Consider the following 20,110-nt stretch of genomic DNA (forward strand, 5'->3'; position numbering starts at 1 on the left):
ACAACTACATAATGACAGCATGGATTTAAACAGTCTCATGGCAAAATTAAAGATTAAATTTCAGAACACAAAAAAGTTTTCTGACAAATTACAAATTCTGACCCTAATTCCTCAGTCTTGGTCTGCTGAAAAAGCATCAACTTATTTTGGTTGCTCCACGTACTCAATCTACAAAGCTAGAAATATTGAAAAAGAAGAAGGAATTTTGGGTCGGCATGATCGAAAACAAAGAATTGGTACTCCAGCTAAGATACAACAAAAAATTTTGGATTTTTTTGAATGTCCTGGTTTGTTGTCCTGGTTTGGCTGCTTTGAAACGTAAATTATTTGATAATTTGACTACATATGATGAGACTGAGACCTTTTTGGTAGAACAATGGACTTCTACTGACCGATCAGATTTGAAAACAATGGTATATATTAAGGAGGAACTCGTTGAAGATACTCTTGCTGCAATCAACAAACTGACAGCACATTCCTATATTGCAAAGTCACAAGCTAACTATTTGAAATCACGAAAATTGACATTGGAGCCACATGAAGCAATTGTTTTGACAGACTTTGCAGAAAATTATGAATTTGTAGTTCAAAATGAAATCCAAAGTTATCACTGGTGCAAGGAACAATGCACAATTCACCCCATTGCAGTTTATACTCGTGACATTGATTCAACAATATTTCAAGTCAAAGAGCAATCTTTGTGTTTCATGTCCGATGATTTAACACATGATACATCATTTGTGTACAACCTACAGAAACATCTTATTACACATGTGAAACTTCAACATCCTCAACTAACACATATTGAGTACTTCTCTGATGGCTGTGGTGGACAGTACAAAAACTTCAAAAACTTTCTGAACCTGACATACCATCACTCAGACTTTGGCATAAAAGCATCTTGGTCCTTCTTTGCCACAAGTCACGGAAAGTCACCTTGTGACGGAATTGGGGGTAGTGTAAAGCGAAAGCTGACCAACGCTAGTCTTACTGCATCTCCATCCAACAAAATTTTATCTGCTAAAACAGCATACAACCACTGCTGTGCTGTCACACAATGCCTAAGATAACTTTTTTTCTCCTTCTTAAAGCGGATATTGAAGAAACACGCAGTCTGCTACAAGATAGATATATCAGGGGACAAACTGTCAATGGGACAAGAAGCTTTCACCATTTTAGTCCAAAAGAAATTGGCACAATACAATATAAACGTGTATCAGATGATGAAAATTTTGCAGGATGTCATTCATTCTTTATGTGTAAAAATGTGTATCAACTTAATGAAATTGCACCACAGACATACGTTGTTGCCAAATATGATGATTCCTGGTGGATAGGTCTAGTGAAAAAACATGACGTTATGCACAATGACATATGTACTGATTACGTTTATGCATCCTCATGGTCCTTCACAGATGTTTTACTGGCCAATATCGGAGGATTCTTGTTGGGTTCCATTGGATAGCATTTTGCTTAAACTGCAAGTTCCAACAACAATCAATGGGAGGCAGTACAAACTCACTCAAGATGAAATGAATTACATGGCAGCAATTCAAATGTAAAGAGAAGTTATAAACGGAGTAGTTATCAATGATCAACTGAGGTTACAAGTGAAAAATGAAAAACTTAAAGGATTGGAAAAACTGAGCTTCAAAACAAGATGAAGTTTTGGCAAGCAGTTAGAAGAGAACACCAGTTAGACTGTCATGTTCCTAATCAAGAAAGTCAGGACAACACACTTATGTCTGATTTACAGCTGAGTTCATGCTAGTTTGTAACCTGAATTGTACTTTAGAAATACAGTAAGTGCATATTTGCATTTCGTAACTTATTAAATTGAATATATAGTTGTTCTACAAGGTAGTTATCCGCTCAAGAAATTTTTTGCTGTAAAATAAAGCTTGAACACAAACAAGAGGTCAATTTTACAAGCTACCTACATAAAAATGTTAATTGGGAATATGTATGTAATCGAACTGTGTAGTAGTGTTTGTCCTAATGTTTGTGTGAATCTTACATATATGGTCTATTATGTTTATCTGTAATTAGTGTTTTACCATTTTTTGCTGTGGTGATGCGGCACTGGATTTTTGTTCTTTTTTTATTATCATTATTATTTCAGCATTATAGCACCTTAAAACAAGCTGGGGCCTTGTTTTCCTTATGTTTACTGGAATTGCACATCAACAAAGATTGATTTTCAAAAAAAAAAATTTGATTTTACTTGTCACCATTCCTGGGGCGCCTCCTGGTGGTAGTCTGCTTAAAAAAATTTAAAATCAAATTTTTTGATATTTTGTTTGTGTTAATCATTTCAAGAACAACATTTTTGAATTCCTTGACCCCGAAAATGGTAGAAAACCAATTTTCACTGTATTCCTACTAATAGATCTTGAGAAAACAGTAAAATCAACAAAATCGCTCAGGCGTGACAATTAAAAATCATATTTTTTTAATGTGCGACATCTTGAAAAGTACAACTCTGATTTTGATAATTTTTTTTTTGTTGTCCTCGTATATACATTCTATTTCACACATTCAAAAATTGTAAAAATCTGAGAGATGGCATTACACACCATTTCTTGTCTTATAAAAAAATTACTCTGCCATAATTTTTGAAGCTTTTGTTGGTGTCTAAGCTATAAATTAAAGTGAGAAAAACTGAATTTCAGTGGAGAAATTTACTGAATGTATGCTGGTCTTCCTTGTATGATGAAAAAACAACGATAGATTGTTGTAGACTACTTTTTGTACCAAGGTGTACGAGTTTAGAAATGCTGCAGGGGAGTATAAAGTTAGAGAAGTTGCTCAATTGACACTAACAATGTATATCAATCAGCAATGCATTGGTTGAGCGAGCCTTTTCGAGAGTTTCTGCAATCAAAACTAAACTGCGAAATCGTATGGGGCTTCAACTTTTGTCAGCGATTTGGAGGATCAGAACCCTGCTGCAACAATTGGAAAAATGCTGTTTGATCCTCGGTCATCAATGCTGAAGTATGACAGCTCTATTTATGAAAATGAAGCTTCAGCAGTTGATAATAGAATTTTGTCGGGTTGTGGTTTTTGGTACCGGTAGTTCTGAGTTGACGGGCTAATGCTACCTATGCGTTAGCATCTACTATGGAACCATTTGTATCTTGAATTTGAAAATAGGAATTTGTATGAAGTCTGTAGGATACAACCTAGTTCGTACCCTGAAAAGATCGAGAGAAAAAATTAAAAAAATCGGAAGTCTCTGATCGCAGTTTCCGCAAACATTTTAAAATTTTCCTCCTGAAAAGATTGAGAGAAAGATAGCACAAAGCCGAAGTCGTTGATCGCAGTTTCCGCTAGCCCTTACCCTAACTCTAACCATAGAGTAATCTATGCTCTAACCCTCGCTGAACGCAGTTTCCGCAAACATTTTTCCGCAGTTTCCACTAACCGCAGTTTCCGTTAAACTTTACCCTAACTCTAACCATAGAGTAATCTATGCTCTAACCCTCGCTGATCGCAGTTTTCGCAAACATTTTTCCGTAGTTTCCACTAACCGCAGTTTCCGCTTACCCTAACTCTAATCATCAAGTAGGCCTAATCTATGCTCTCTAACCCTAACCCTCGCTGATAGCAGTTTCCGCAAATATTTTTCCGCAGTTTCCGCTAGCCCTAACCCTCGAGTTTGTTTGCGGAAACTCTGATTGTCAGCGACTTCGGCTTTGTGCTATTAAACTGCGATCAGTGACTTCGGCTTTTTTTAATTTTTTTCTCTCGGTCTTTTCAGGGTACGAACTGAGCGTACAAACTAGGTTGCACCCAAGTCTGTATAGCATTGTCCCGTCTAAGTTTTTTTTCTATTGAACAATGCTTGATTCAATATTGAACATTATCCTTCTTGTATGTTGTAACAGTGTATGCATTTTGTATCTACACAATCAGCATGATGGACAAAAATGTTGCTTTGTCCATGACTCTTGTGGGCATGCCGCAAAACCCCTCTAGAAAGCTTGCGCCTTCGTCGCTCGATCGTCGACGTCGCGATGGCAAATTGGGCTACTTTTAAATCGCTTTGGCGCATTTTTGGGCTCTTTTTTTTTTTAAATCTGGCAACACTGGGTTAGGGTTGATCGGACTTTCCGCAAACATTTTAAAAGGGTTAGGGTTGATCGAAGTTTCCGCAAACATTTTAAAATTTCCGGTAATGATCCTAAGAGTTTTTGCTTGTTTGCTGAAACTCCGATCAGCGACTTCACTGAAGTATATACTGTCTCTTGAAGTAAGGTAGCCTAGTTAAGTTATACTTTTATAATCTACAAAGATTAAAGCAGTAAGCGATGAAATGGGCATTTTTGATGCCAATATTTTGACTTAATATCATAATTAATGAATTTTGTTTACAGATATAATATTGATAAAGTGATAATGCCTTCCAAGAAAAAGAAATATAATGCTAGGTTTCCACCGGTATGTACCATACATTTCAAGAGCTACATAATTTTCTAGTTTGGCGGCTGATAGTTACTAAGCTCTTTAATCACTTTCTTGCTTTCTTTAACTAAGAGAGCACAAAAAGAGAATGAAAACATAGCTGTTTAAAAAGAAGTTGTTTATAAAATGTAAATTATATCGCATCTTTGATGAAAAAATGCGATGTAATGTTTATTCCATATTTGATAATTTTTTCTTGTAGGTTTGTTCTAATCATTAGTTATAACATTATTTTTTTGCAAGTTTTAGTAGTTTTATTTTTGCTACAAAAAGCACTGATTACTTTTCAGCCATATGTTGATATCATGATATCAGCTAGTATATTTTCTAGCTAATGAACAGTTGCTAACCACACGCTGTGATGTACTTTCATTGTCTTGTTATGTAGGCTACAGAACTTGAGTATACAATTTAATGATATTATTGTGCCTGTTCTGCTTCTAGTATTAATCTTACGTTTTGTCTTATTTTTGTCATTGTAAACTTCCTCTTTTTTTCTAGTACTGTATTTTCATAAACATGTTGTCTTTGTGTTTTTAGGCTCGGATAAAAAAGATTATGCAAACAGATGACGAAATTGGAAAAGTTGCCGCTGCTGTTCCTGTTCTTATATGTATCTTTTTCATATGTTAAGAAATATGCTGTGTGATGCTGTTTAACTAAGATGGTTGAGCACGTTTTAGTTACATACGGTAGTAGCTCCAAATATTTCTATTATGTGTAGGTTAAGGTTTTCAGTCTTCGAAATTAGCTTCGGCAATCGGCAATTGCCAAGGTGATTGCCGACGCAGATGCATCATTGGCGTATTAGCGTCGGCAATAAAAATGCCGAGGCCACACGAGCGCTTGTAAGGTTAGGGTTTAGACATTCCTCCCAGTCAGTATGCCACAGCCATAGATTTGTTCCCAAGACAACACCCTGATGGAGCTCTGCGAAAGAGGAGTGTGGATGGGTATCAAGCATAAAAGCTGCAAAACGTGGAAGCTTCATTGCGAACGGCGAAGACAGTGTAGATTTACAGCCAAGCGATGAGCCTCTTAATGTGTCTGATTCCAGTGATGACGCGACAACCTCATTCTCCGATACAGCATCTGATGATTCTGACAACTAGTTCTTTATTAAACAGACTTTGTGTTGCTCGCAGTATCCCAATTGTGCCGAAATTATGTTAGTGTATAGGTAAATTGAGGCAATCTTCTCGCAGGGAGCTATTAATTTGTTATCGATACCTGGTTGAGCAATTAACGTTATTTTATGATAATTCAATGTCGCTAGATGTCGAATTAATGTAAAAATACGTAAATTTCTTATTGGGCATTGTTATGCAATATATCCCGCCGGGAAAATTAAATCGATTTGTGTACTGACTCGAACGTTGAATCAACCCAAAATTAACTTTTCCTCCCGTGAGTTAGTCAACGTGAATTACCGTATCAGCGTGCGCATCGCGTTGCTCGCTTTATCACTACTTTTAGTATTATTACACCACAACAAATCAAACAGTGCGGCCGTGATAGACCACTCTAGTATATTTTTCGCTTCTCGTTTTACATGTTTTGGTACAATTTTTTCCTATTAAACGTTTCCAGCAATTGCCGAGGCAATTTCACCTTTTGCCGTTTGGCCTCGGCAACGTTTTTGCCGAAGCAAAAATATGATAATTTCGAAGACTGGGTTTTAGAGTTACATATGATGGTCTTATCATGAGCAACATTCTATACTATAGTAAAATTAGTCAAAATGTCTTTCACAGACTTTGACACTGGATTTGAGCTTGTGCGTAGTCTTGTGATTTTAGCCTTATCATTGTTTTCTAACATAAAAACTGACAGGCAAGACTACCTTAAAATTTATCGATTTTGCTCCTTGTGAGGCAATAGATTGATCTCTTGTTTTGAATCTATTTATTATAACATCACATACCATTATTTAGTTAAGGGTTGTATTCAATCGCTATCGACTTGTTGGCTACCCCTTATGAAGAGTATTTGGATGATATTGACCATCTAAAAGAAATGCAACTTTTTGTTTATTTTACTTGTTAAATCAAGAAAAATTATGCAGGAAATTAGATAAATGTCAATTAAAAAAATAACTAAACTTTTTTGATTTGTGCACTATTGTATATATACTTCTTGCCTTATATAGAAACATTTTGCACATCATGAGAAAGTTGTAAAAGCCAATGTTATTCAAAAACTTTTTATGACATTAAGATGCTGTAGATTTATGATTTCAAAAATGGAATAAATTTTGGTATAAATACAAACATATATTACAACATATACAACATATACAAACATAATACAAACATACAAACAAACAATTTTACAGAAATGAATGTTTTAAAAATAAATGCCAACAAAACAAAGTTTTTTTTTTTTTCATTCTACAGCACATGCACTTTTACTGGCCGCTTGAACTCAATGCTGCTATTTAAAATGTTGTTTGTTTTAAGAGCAATGCATGGTTGTACAGTAACAGCAAAATAGACCATTTGATAGATTTAAAAATAAAAATATACGCCGAGTGCTTTTGGAGAATTATACACTAACCTAGCTAAATCAAGAAATCGAAACTGTTATTTATTTTCTTATAAGTTACTTCACAGCCAAGGGATTGGAAATGTTTTTGACTTCAATATTGGTTCACACCGGAGAAGTCACCAAAGCAAAGCGGGCCAAGACAATGACCACATCACACCTGTACGTTCTGCAATGCACAAGCAAAAGTGCAACAGCGAGTTTCGGTTCACGGCTTTGTGACGTCATCCATGTAGCATGTACTACAATCCCCAAATGTCGCCAGACCTGAATTGATGCCCGTTACTGTTCGCTAGCCTGTGTCATAATATTTGCACATTACAACGATTTTCAACGTTGTTTCTCCTATTATTTGTGCAAGCCTACCATGTAAAAACGATTCGAGTGTGAAGACACGATGCACAATTATTTGAGTTTCCACTTTTTGTGCGACTCACAGTTTTTCGTTTTATGTGTTCTCATGTTGCCGAACTGATAACTGAAACCCTTAATGCAGGAACCGCAATTTGTTCACTGTTAAACAGCAATTTACTAATCTTTTGTTTTCCGAAACGTTTTATGCATTTTAAGCCAGGGCTGTAGAGACGAAAAAATTTTAGCGTGTCCAGAGTCGTTAAAAAAAGGCCGACCGAATATCCGACTGGATACAAAACGACAAGCAATAAAAGTTTTGTTTCTTTGTAACATTTTTTTTAAACTATTGTTTCTTGTTTTCCGTGTTGAGTACTTGAGTTCAATAACTTTACCTAAAAATAGAAGTGTTTTTTTCTTGTGAGTTATTATGAAAGTCGCTGTTTCAATTTCCATGACAACTTAAAGTGAAACTAAATTTTTTAAAAAGAAAAAAATTAAAAAATAGTGTGGTAACACTCCAAAGTCTGGCAACACTGAAGTCGGAGTCGACTAGCTATAAACCGAGGAGTTAAAGTCATACATTTCCTCCCGACTCCACAACCCTGGTACAGAATTTCATGAAATGGAACCACAAGTCATGCATGCTGTTGCGCATACATCCATGCAGTTTTTTTGTTGTTGAATTTTCTAAAGAAAACTGCGTTTCATGTTTTTACTTGTAGCAAAAGTCTAGCTGTTGTTTACAAAGTGGCTGGGTACGGCATTAACTGCGGGAAGCCAATGAATTTGTCGCCTGTTTAAATTATGCTCTGTAACTTTGTTGGGTAACTTATGACATTTTGATAAAATAACTGTTTTATAAACTGGTTGAGAAAAAAAACAGATTTCCGGAAAGGCGATGGTTACGTTATTTGGGTTAGGCGTCATTCAGTTGGGCGACCCGATTCCATAATCTACGTATATTCAAACTGTGTCGTAAAGATCTGATTCGCTTAAATTTTACTTGATGTATCCATTTTTCAAATGCAACGTGCTTTTGATTGCAGGAAAGAGTGCATTTTGAATGTTGGCATGTTTGATTTTCTGAAGCAAGTCGTCATTGATGTGCCTGACATGCAAAATGAACAAGAACCCAGCACAAGTAGCGGAATGGTGTTAAATGAAGAAAGCAAGAAATTGATCAGGAAAAGGTATGAACTGATTTTTTGTCGTTTAATTTTGTAAACAATCTATGGGTTCCCTGATATTTAGCGACAATACGAGAGAAGAAAAAGGCTGTTCAAATCTTTACGAGAGTAGCAACTATATTTGCTATTCGCTCGGTTTGACTTTTTGTATGGCGTTGAGCATTCTTTTTGTAGTATGCATTTGTCATAATATTTGAAAATAACAATTAGTAATCTTACGAATTGTTTAATAGAAGTTCCACTGCAGCAAAACCGCCCAAAAAAATGAAGTTAAGCAAAGGACTAGATCACGCAAGTGAAGAGAATGAGGTAGGGGTATTATTTTGTTTATTTTGCCAATTGTACCACCATCTTTAGCGACACACTCTTTTCACCTATGCTCGCCGTATCATAAGAAAATATTTATAATGCCTGACGAAGAGAAAATTCAGTATTATATTTATGTGACGTGTTTTTGTGCATGGGTTTCCTGATTGGAACTCCACTGTCATTACATGCAGTAATGTTGACGGTTGTTGAGTGGCACAGCGAATAAAGAGCTCTATAATTATGTGAACCTAATTTGACACCCGGTTTACGCTGGTTGTTAAAAAAATACCGGTCACTTTTACCCACAGTCCAGGGCAGTGGCGGCTCGTGGCCTTTGGTGATGGGGGTGCTGCAAATTTAGATGGCAAGTATGACATCATAATGTAACAGGAACAGACGAGCGCCGAAGGCGCGAGCCTCCTAGGGGGGTCTGGGGGCATGCCCCCCCAGAAAATTTTGCACTTTTATATGCTCTAAAATACCATTCCTGGTGTTTTCAGGACAAAAAATGAAAATTTTGTGCAGTTGAAAATGTGGACTTTTAGAACTTTGAAATAAAAAAATTGCTTTTTCTTAAAGGTTGGTGCAAAATAGGAAATCTGAAGTAATAGATCAGAATATTTTGCTCATAACATGAATATCAGTAAATCATTTTATTTTTTGTCATTAACGCATCCGAGACCAAAAAGACACTACTAACTACAATAGTCGATAGCCTATAGGCCTACCAGCACGTTAATGAATGGGAAAAGGTGGCAAAACCTTGAAAGGTTTAAAACGTGCCTGAATAGAAAATCATGTAGTAGGCTATATATCAGTAGTTAGCACGGCCACAAAACCCAAAAAACAAACAGTAAACAATAAAACATAAACAAGCACAAATGTAGTAATGAATGACATCCTAATGAAAAGTGTTGTGGATTGAATTTGTTAGTTCCAATATTGATGTGGATGAGCACTCAGCAGTAATCATAATAATAATAATAATAAGATGGAGAAAGAAAACCGGACATAAAAGAAACCCATCCTCAGGCAAAAGCCTGTTTCGATATGGCCCATGAAAGCAGATGTTGAGCTCTTTCTATGGTCAAACTGCACACCACACAGTAGCCTACGACGATTGAGGTTTGAGATCCAGTTTAAGTTATTGTTTCTTGTCCTGGTGGGTGATGGAATGGATGAGCTGGTAGATGATGATGTCCTGATGGTGTTGATGAAGCTCTCATCTCCTTTGGTGTTGTGTTAGTTATGGAGTGTTGCGTTTGCTGTTAATATCTACAAACATAAAAGTACAGCACAAGCAGTCAACATTATTGTTAGGTAGGCCTAATCTTTTGTAAAGTATTTCGGATTTCAACTAGAATCTTCATAAGAATGCAAAAACAGCCTTTCTACGTTGTCTTTCTATTGTGTATCCGATCCGTTTTGTTTGCTTAAATCAGTGGTTCTCAAACTTTTTCAGCTTGTGGCACATTAGAAAAAATATAAAACGCACGCGGCACACTTACAAAAGAAGACAAGTTGCTTTAAAAAAAATTATTTTCACGTTTCAATGCGATAGATGTGCTTGTTTATACCAATATAAGCTTCGACTGAAACGAGGTTGCATTGTTGACAAACATATACCCGAATTTCATCTTCAATTTCAAGCAGCCTCTCTCGTTTACAGCTTTTAATTTCAGTCAAAACAGAAAAACCATGTTCACATAGCCATGAAGATGCAAATGGCAATATAATTTTGATTGCTTTTGAACGGATCATGAAATAGAATTTGGAAGCAGACAGCCAAAACGCATCCAAGTTTTTTTGTGGAAACAGCGTTTGAAAAAATGGGTCGTTTCGTAAATTAATGAGCTGTTCTTCTTCTGCAGAAAGATTGCTTGATTCATTGCTTCCAAATGGTGGGAAGTAATGTTAGCAATAGCAATAGCTAACATAGCAGCCCAATAGTGACGTGGCAATTACCCTGCTGTATCGGCAATGCCATAATTGGTTTCATTGTCACATGTGCTTATTTATCATCTATTGAAGGAGTTAAAGCGCTTTTAAGTCGCATGCTTGTCTGAATGGCTTATTTTAAATATTTATACAGTTCTTTTCCAAAATTTCAAAAAGATTCGCGGCACACTTGAGAATCTGTGGCGGCACACTAGTGTGCCGCGGCACACAGTTTGAGAATCACTGGCTTAAATGAACATTGCTTTAGTTTGTGGACAAAAAGTGACTTTGTATCACTCTTTCTAATTGAAGAAGGAAATTCGTTCCATGTTTTTGCACCTGTGAATTCTATTGAATGCTGAGTTACAAGCGTTTTTGAGAAGTATGGAATGTTTAGAGCATCATTATCATGGTTTCTTGTACACAGGCTGTGAACCTCTTTGACATATTTAAAACAGTTGGAGAAGGCAATCTTTAAACACGAAAACACCATTTTCCAGTTTGAACACAATTGCCCAATTGATATCGGGATCTTGCTACAACTATCATTGTTGGGGCAAAAAATACGATGAATTCAAAGCAGACTTTTTCTCCTAATTAACAAGTAACAAGGAAGTGTCCAACATGAGAGTGACAATCTAGCCTATATGTACAATATACATTGGTTAAAATTATTTGCAGTATTATATATATAATATACATATAAGCACTGTTTTGTAAATAGTTACCAGTTTTAACAAATTAGATAGGCTATTAATAGGCCTAACCCGAAACATTAAAAGATTAATTAATCAGTACATACTTAACTTTAGGATGTCTTCTGAAGATTTGATTATGTGTGTCTGTGAATAAATAAATACAAAACTGTTGCCATTGATTGTCCAGACATTTCTTTTCCAAAATTGGTGTTTTGCATCATTGACAAGTTGAACTCTCCGCTAAGTAGTGAGTTACTCAGTCAAGGCCATGGATGATCCAGCAAAGTTTTTTTTTTGCTGAAATACAAGATTTCTTGTGGGTTGTCTGACAAATTTTATTATGATGGGTTATTTCATCACTATGAATAACAAATAAACAAAAGACACAAAGTTCCTACAGTGGATGCTGCACATGCACTATAACTAGGGTGGATGCAACTTAGGTAAACAGTGGGATAAACTACAAAACATTAGTTACTTACAAATAAACTGCTCCATATCAACTGGAACCAAGCTTTATTATAGACAAAATCCATTCTTCTTGTTTTCTTTTGAGCAAAAAGGTAAATGACTTTGTCGTTAATGTCTGGGAGATGAAAAAATTGTTCTCCATTGAAATGACGGCAAGAGCATTTAGTGATTAGAGCCTTTCTTGATTGATGGTACTCCTCAGAAAAGTTTTGATTCTTTTTAATGTTGAAAAGCAGCGTTCAGGCTCTGCTGTGGTCATAGGAATGGTCAGGGGGAATTTTACCAGTTTGGAAATTTCACTGAGAGCATCATTTAAAATATTTTTCTGAATAAATGTCAACAATTCAAATAACGCGGAATATTCATGCATGTCCGACCTGCTGCAGAATACTGCAAGTTCAGTTTCAAACTTTTCTTTTTCTATGATGATGATGGGATATGCTTCAATAGTTACTGCCACCTCATGTATGGGCACTGGGCAGTTTATTCTTAAAGCTATTGAAGCTTCTCTTGTTGAACAATTTTGCAGCTACTAATTGTTTGGTGAAGGAATATCTTGCCATTATGTCAACGCATATGCAGTCACACACCTCCTTCGCTTCAGCCATTAGTGTTTTTGAAGAATTCTCACAGTACTTTTGAGTTTCTTACCACAGAAATTGCACTTTTGAAATTGCTTATATATTCATGTACTTTCAACACATCAATATCTCGAGATTGCAGTTGGTTGATTGATGAAACAGCTGCAACCAACAGAGCAATTTTTTGTAGGTAAGTTAATGCAAAATACCTGTTGCTTCTAAAATGGTATGATCAGTGGTTGATGTAGACTGTATTTCATCAAGGCAGAATTTTAAGGGTTCCAAATGTTTGTGAACTTTATTAACTGTTCATATATGAAAGTTCACATTGACAGCACCACGTTGCAGCCTCCCATGTCATAACCTATCCTTCTACCAGTCTACAACTTGCTGCACAAGTAGACTAGCACTTATAAACCATCAACACACAGCCTGAAAATAACAATGCGATGTGGAATTAATGTAAATATGGCAGACCCTGCTCAGCAAAATGCTGATAAAAAATCTAGCCAATTAAGAAGTTGCGTTGTTCTTACAGTTACACCCCTAGATTTTTCACCTTAACTTATTATCACAAATAAACAATGAACCTAGCTTAAATTTAATTAAGTAAGAACGATAATGATAACCTAGTCTAAGCTTTATCTTTTAGTGCAGAAAGCAAAGCACATTAGTCTAACAATGTAACAGCATCAGTCGCAGCCACCTAACATTGTGTTTGAAAACGATCAAGTATACTTGCAACAAAAGCTAGCCTGACAGGCAACTGCAAAATTTGCAGTTCGGAATTGTGCAGTTTTAAAGCAACCTCAGCCAAATATGACGTCACCATTCCTGTTTGTTCTTCTTTTATAAGATCGCAACTGCAGAGCTTGCAGTTCAGAGTTTCCAAATATAAAACTTGAAAAATCATAGTAACTTTTAAAATTCAGAAATTATGAAACTTCTAGTCGATAGGATCTATAGAGAAAATAAAAAAAACGTAAAATTAATAAAAAAAACAAATTCTGAAATGTGCAGGGGGTGCTGCAGTTCTGCAGTTTCTATAGACGAGCCGCCACTGGTCCAGGGTATGTTAAATTACGTGGATGTAGTTGCTGAAAAAATGCCGGTAAGAGAGGACTGACCACCCTACTCTTATTAGTGCCAAAGGTTCAGCTTGATAAGAAACTTATCGTCTCACTCCTCGAGGTTCAGTAACTAAGTATGGGACCTTTACCTTCTTTGCAGACTACCGAATCTGGTAGCATCGACTCTCAGGACAGCATGGACGATCACAATGGACTGTTAGCCGTTTCCTCTCGCTCCCCATCCATGTCCCATCTTTCTCACTCACCTGTTTGGTTTGTAGTTTTCTCGAATGAATTTGTATTAATTGTTTTGCAACTTTTAGCATGTTGTTTCAGCTAGAGCACCCATTTGCTGTAATATGTTTATCCCGGCTATGTTACATTCCATGATAGAAATTTGTCATTCGTAGAATGTTTGGGTTTTTCAAATTTTCAATGTTCCAAATGGATGCGCTGCATGATATTGTCTGCTATTTCTCAAATATTTTACACTTTTCCTTAGCATTTTTCTGTTCTAATTTAATTGTGTCGAGATATTTAAAGGGGCAGACAACCCCATTTTCAAATGCAAATTGAGAGTTGAAATACATAAAGGGGATATTCAAAAACACGTTGCACTTGTTTTTATGAAAAAATACTCATTTGTTCTCACGCAATCTTAAAACAAAGTTTTGGCTTTGTAATTCGAACACACACCGCACGAACTGTTGTCAAAATAAAATGTTTTCTCGGGTGACGTCATGAGAGTACTGCTGGACAAATATTTTGCTTGTTTGAGATGTGTGGCATGCGTTTGCAGCAGTGGATAAGATTATTCCAAGTTACAATTGAAGTTCAGATTTAGTTTATTGCAGCCTTGGTGCTAGCTTACATCATTTCACAGACTGCACTAAACTTTTTATTGGACGTTTAACCTAAACATTTTGGGCTAGACCTTGCAGTGTTTGCATAGTTTTGATGGTATTTAACAGCAGTCAAGGGTTGCAGAGATTTGCATTTATTTTTTACTTCATGATTAGTCAGTGCTGTGTGCACGATAGGAAACAGCAGGAAACAAACAAATGCCATTATTTTCCTTCAGTGCCACAGTACTGTACCGTATAGTTTTAATAGTATTTAACAACAAAAGGTTCAGACAGTCAAGGGTTACAGAGATTTGCATTTATTTTTTACTTCATGATTAGTCAGTGATGTGTGCACGATAGGCCTACCTACCAGTCTCAGTATTTACTCATGTAGGCCTACGGTATGTCAATTTGTGATTGTGTATTGGCTAGACAAGCACAGTAGGCCTATTTCAATATGCATTCTTCCCCAGTGCTGTGTGAGTAGACTAAGCTAAACCTGTAACAATTCGGTACTCATCATGCCAAATCGGTGTGTTATATATGGCTGTTCATCTGGTGGTTCTTCTACTGGTAAAATTTCTTTGTTCCATTTTCCAAAAAATCGTATCATAAAAAAGAAATGGAACAAGTTTGTAAACACCACAAGAGTTTGGCCAGGATCAACAGAGTCCAGCACAATATGGCGACTCCATTTCAAGGAAACAGATTTTCAAAATCTTTTTCAATTTGACATGGGTCATGCCACACGTCTCAATTTAAACCTTAATGCATGCCCTTTAATTTTTCCCAACAAAAACATTTCAACAACTTTGCAACCGTTGGATTCAAAGTCCAGTGGAGAGACAACTCCACAACAAAATTCCACTTTATCCATGCGACCGGCTGCTAGGAAGCGGCAAGTTCTTGAGGTAATTTTAAGCTAACAATTATATTACTACATGTTTGTTATAAAGTACCGTACATAAGTAGCGAATAGCAACCTTGAGAAATTGTTTTCCATAAGTTTACAATATGTATGCTGCCTGCTGGTATAGTGATTCCCAGCTACATGCGCTTTTAGAACGTCCCATGTATAATTCACCAAGTGCATTAACAAAAAATGTTCCTTCATATATACATTGTTGTTTTCTTTTTCAGTTACTGGCTAGGGATGCACCCAAATTCGTACCCTGAACAATTCCTACCCTCAATTCGTACCCTGAAAAGATCAAGAGAAAATTTTTTAAAAAAGCCGAAGTCATGCCAAACAGAAATGGTTACTTGTGATGCTGTAACACAATATGACGTGTTAGATTTCCGTGCTTGTTCATCAAAAGGATGCCAAGCTGCCTTGAAGCCAATGAGTGCGGCAAAAGGTAAGAAACTTTGACTCTATAATATGACATATTATGGAATAACAGTAGTGTACATTTCAATAGCTTTGGAAAGAGAAGTGATGCCAAATAATACTGTAAAAGTTGCTTTGCTTGGTTTGGAATATGTTTATTGCAATAACTCAGGCTAATGCCCTGGTATTAACACAATCTGTAGGTGTGACCTGCAACTTGCAAGAAAGAAAATGAATTCCACCAGATTACCTTACTTCCACTCCCAAAAAAGCAAGAATGGCTTTGCAAGACATATCTTTTGAAGATAATGAAATGCACTATCCAAATTTCTCAATAAATACAATTTCAGAGGTGTCTACCAATGAACGTAGTGAAAAGCTGGGGTGAGTTTGTAAAATTCCAAAACAAAACTTCGTTTCTAAACTTTTCATCAAATTTTCCTATAATTCAACTGATGATCCATTGGGATGCACGGTGTGACAAAACATTTTAAATAAAGTGAACAATATCACACCAAATCAGAAGAGTCGGTTCATTTAAATACAGAGCTTTCGCCACACAAGTGTGGCTTCATCAGTATAAACTTATTCAAATAGAAGTTTGTAAACAATGATATGTCTGTTATAGATATTTTATGAATGCTTCCTGATGTATGGAAACACACACATACTGTAAACGGAAGTGCTCAATCTTTTCTTTAAAATAGTGTCATTGATAAGAATTTTTGATATGTCATTGAGCAGAACACTGTACTTCAACAATTGAAAGGTGATGGTATTGACCTCATGTTAGCAGAAGATGGAAGGGTAGATTCTCCTGGACATTGTGGGAAGCACAGCACATACACGATCATGGACACAAGATTGAATAAAATAGTGGATTTGCAACTTCTTCAGGTATGGACTTCAACCAGTACATTTTATACTTTAGCTAGCAAATCCAGCTTCTTGTACATGTCTCATTGAAAGCCAGTGTGTCTTATAACAAATTTACGTTTATTTTACGTGTGTTTGTACGTTATAATTTCTCTGCTCGGCGCGCTTTCCATTGATTGTTTTCTCTGCAAGCCCATTTTCATAAGAGCTTTTCTTGCTGTGTTCAGTAAAAGGGACTTTTGTTACTTTAAGTTCTGATCGTGTGAGACTGATTTAATTGGTTCGTTTTATATTGTTGGCTTGTGTTTTGCAGATGTACTTCGTCTCTTACTTCATTTAAACCTAATAAATGGTCGTTTCAGTGTGAACATACCCAGATAACAAATCAGTCCTTTTTACATTGATTCAACGTCTGCAGACGTTGAATCAATGTAAAAAAGCGACTGATTTGCTATTATGTGTACTTTTCTCAAAACTGCTCGTAAACAGGCCAACTTCGCCCAGAAAGCAACAACGTAATGATGATTCATTGATGCTAAGCTATTTCACTGAAAACAATTTCACTGAAACAATACAAGTTGTATTTGGCTGTACAGAGTACAATGTACATGCTTCCCATTGCCAAGCCAAGAAAAAATTTGCGGCCAGGGCCGTCTCCCATCGAATCGGCACATACAACACTCGCGGCCATTTAAAAAGTTGTTTTGAATTTGAAGGAGTTACCGTAACAAGAGTAAATGTAACCAAAAGTTGTTTTTACAGACGTTATAGGCACATTGCCTATAGACAGTTTGTTCGCTGGATCTGGGGTTACCTTGGACGTTCAATCCGTGTGCCTCTGCCGTCATGCGTCGTTTCGGCAATTAGGTCGAAATTTTCAAATCAAGATAGCGGCGAATATGTTGGATTTAAATATCCTGATTTGAAATAAAAAGTCAGAATTCAAAGTCTGCTTTGAAAAGAGCTTTTCCGTGTGCACAGAGAGAGTGAATTTTGTACATGTACAGACAGTACAGTAAGCTTTACTAGAGGTCTTAAGAATCTTCTTGACCTAGTTCTTTACAAACTAATATGGTACTTGTCGAAAGGTAGTTACTTTCAGTGTTCATTTTATCAACTACTAAGCCGCTTACAATCGACATAAATACATGTAGTTCATTGTATGTGTTGGAAACGACACTACGAACACTTGCTTACAATGCATCTTGCGCGAACATAAGATCGGCTAGTACTCTCATGACGTCACACGTGATTATCGCACGGTTCAGTGAGCACGCGTCGCTCTGAAACTAAGGGCTAACTAAAACGGCCCTACAAAGGAAACGCAATGAAATTAAGGGAAAATTTCAACGACAACTACTTATTATACATGTCTAGAGCACTTACAAACAAAAAAATCGAAAAGTATGGTTTGGGGTTTACTGCCCCTTTAAGCATTTAGGCGATATCTCAGGAACGAAAATTGTACTCAATGTCAAGCGAGGACTGCCAACAACCAATGCTGGCTACCCTGTTGAAGTTTAGAAACGTTATTAAATCGTACCCTGTCCAACATCTTGCTTCCTTTGGCAGGTCAGATAATCCTGATCACAAGCCATCGTTTCACATTCCCCTCGACGACTTGATGGCGCCTGATAGTGAACCAGTGCTTAGCACCGATCGTGTTCTTTTGATTGACGCCCCTGAATCTGGAATGAACACAAGGACTCCTGAGACATTTCCTCAGTCAGACTTCTCCTCTCGCGACAAAAAGCTTCCCGCAACTTCGAACGGCTTCTCATCGCCGCAAAACCCGATGGATCTATCTTTGAATACACAAAAGATACGCGAAAATGTTTTAGAAACAAACGTGAGAGGACACGAGTCTGTAGCAGATACAGAACCTTCTCGAAACACTTTTCAACCTACCGAGCAACAGAGGATGACACAAGGTTCTTCTAAAGCTGCTAGCAGTTCTATTTCCCATGTTGATCAAAGTGGAACACAACCCAGTACCTTAAATCCACTAATCATGCCTCACCTGTATAACCCAATATCTGCTTTACCTCCAGCTGCCGCAGACAGTGCAGCACCAGGCCCAACACCCGACTTGACTGCAAAAATACCACAAGGCGGAATGCTTTCCTTTCTATACAGCAATTTGTCCGCAGACTCTTTTTCAGAAATGTCATCTCACCCTTTACCGAATGTGATTCCTACAAGTGCGCACTCCGACCCGCACCACCACCACCACGACACATCAAAACAATCGGTGGCAGATAAATCCGGTTTCACAAACGCAGCTTATCCCTATAATCCTGTAACGCAACACCGAACGGACACATCACCGGTGCCGCCTTACCCTTACATGCCAGAAGCTCTGCGCATGCAAAATGTCAATGCGACCATTAAGTCATCTCAGTCGCAAAGTGCGGAAGATGATGACTATGACGCATAGCGTTCCACTTCCCAACGAGCATGGCTCTCATATGCTCTTTGAGTTTTATTATGACGTATTGTTGAATGTAAAACGATGTAACTGAGAATTTTATTTTAATTTTTCAGTTTTATCTTTTTCAGTTCTCTTATGAATAATTTTTTAATTTTCTGGCTGATATATATTAATGTTATGTCTTTGTTTGCCTTGTTCCAGTCTTGATATCTAGATGCTGCAGTATACTTTTTTCGAGTCTAATAACTGATATTGCGTGTAAAATAAACACTTACCAACTACGTATATGTGTAGTGTTTTTGTTTCTTGCCATTTTGCTTTGTTCGCTATAATTATGATTCATAAAAGAAAATCGGATTCTATCCGAAGTAGGTTGCAATATATTATTTTGTTTTTTTAGATTAATCAAATCGGTGTAAGGGTCAGCTGGCGAACAGATCTATGAAATTGGTATTTAGAGTATTTTTATAACTTTTTTCAATTTTTTAAACTAACATTTTTTCAAACTTCCCCGTCCGATGTAGGCTACAACTCTGCCTCGAATGCAAATCTCACTAAACCAGTCATGCTCTCAGGCTTCTTGGTTGCACATACCGGTATTGATTTTTTGTATTTGGAAAAGGCAATAAATAAATATTACAGCCTAGGTCAGCGGTTCCCAAGTTAGGTTCCGTACAGCAGTTTAACATGGTCCGCAAAGGAAAAGCTCTTGGTATTTTTGTAGCCTAATGCGTAATGGCGTTGAAATGTCAATGATTTTACTGGCATAGCGTACGTTGATAAAAATAAAGCTAACTTTACGTAGCTTCTATAGTAGCCTATAATAAATAGTATGATTGACGCAGCAGCTACAACCAAGGAGTAGGCCAAGTGAAAGCAATATTTCATAAAAACATTGACGTAGTAAGTCAAAGTGCCGCTGTAGATTCTAAAACTCTTTGGTTTGCCATTTGTCCAAACAAGTTTGAAAACCCCTGTTCTACTGAACTACCGGTACTTAAAAAGCATA

General features: G+C 36.7%; 1 protein-coding gene and 1 long non-coding RNA gene across 2 annotated transcripts; both read left to right on the forward strand.

Moving 5' to 3' along the window:
- The first annotated feature begins 4,383 nt into the window (after positions 1–4,383).
- Positions 4,384–19,380, forward strand: LOC145777840 (uncharacterized). The gene is made up of 7 exons (XM_082589237.1): positions 4,384–4,443; positions 5,008–5,080; positions 7,080–7,173; positions 8,412–8,555; positions 8,786–8,861; positions 13,780–13,892; positions 18,243–19,380. The coding sequence occupies exons 1-7, from the start codon at positions 4,402–4,404 to the stop codon at positions 19,105–19,107; spliced, it is 1,407 nt and encodes a 468-aa protein (XP_082445363.1). The 5' UTR covers positions 4,384–4,401; the 3' UTR covers positions 19,108–19,380.
- Positions 15,278–17,562, forward strand: LOC145769119 (uncharacterized). Its single transcript, XR_014288987.1, has 5 exons — positions 15,278–15,375; positions 15,605–15,822; positions 15,998–16,178; positions 16,539–16,691; positions 17,433–17,562. It is a non-coding gene; the product is annotated as an uncharacterized LOC145769119 (long non-coding RNA).
- Positions 19,381–20,110: the final 730 nt, after the last annotated feature.

This window comes from Aplidium turbinatum, chromosome 1 (assembly GCF_918807975.1).
Source record: "Aplidium turbinatum chromosome 1, kaAplTurb1.1, whole genome shotgun sequence".
Lineage (NCBI taxonomy): Eukaryota > Metazoa > Chordata > Ascidiacea > Aplousobranchia > Polyclinidae > Aplidium > Aplidium turbinatum.

Bases quoted from the DNA above. Each gene is read 5' to 3' on its own strand.
- LOC145777840 (XM_082589237.1), top strand. From the start codon at position 4,402: ATGCCTTCCAAGAAAAAGAAATATAATGCTAGGTTTCCACCG. The intron at 4,444-5,007 runs GTATGTACCATA...TTGTGTTTTTAG, and splicing joins ATAATGCTAGGTTTCCACCG to GCTCGGATAAAAAAGATTAT. The intron at 8,556-8,785 runs GTATGAACTGAT...ATTGTTTAATAG, and splicing joins AAGAAATTGATCAGGAAAAG to AAGTTCCACTGCAGCAAAAC.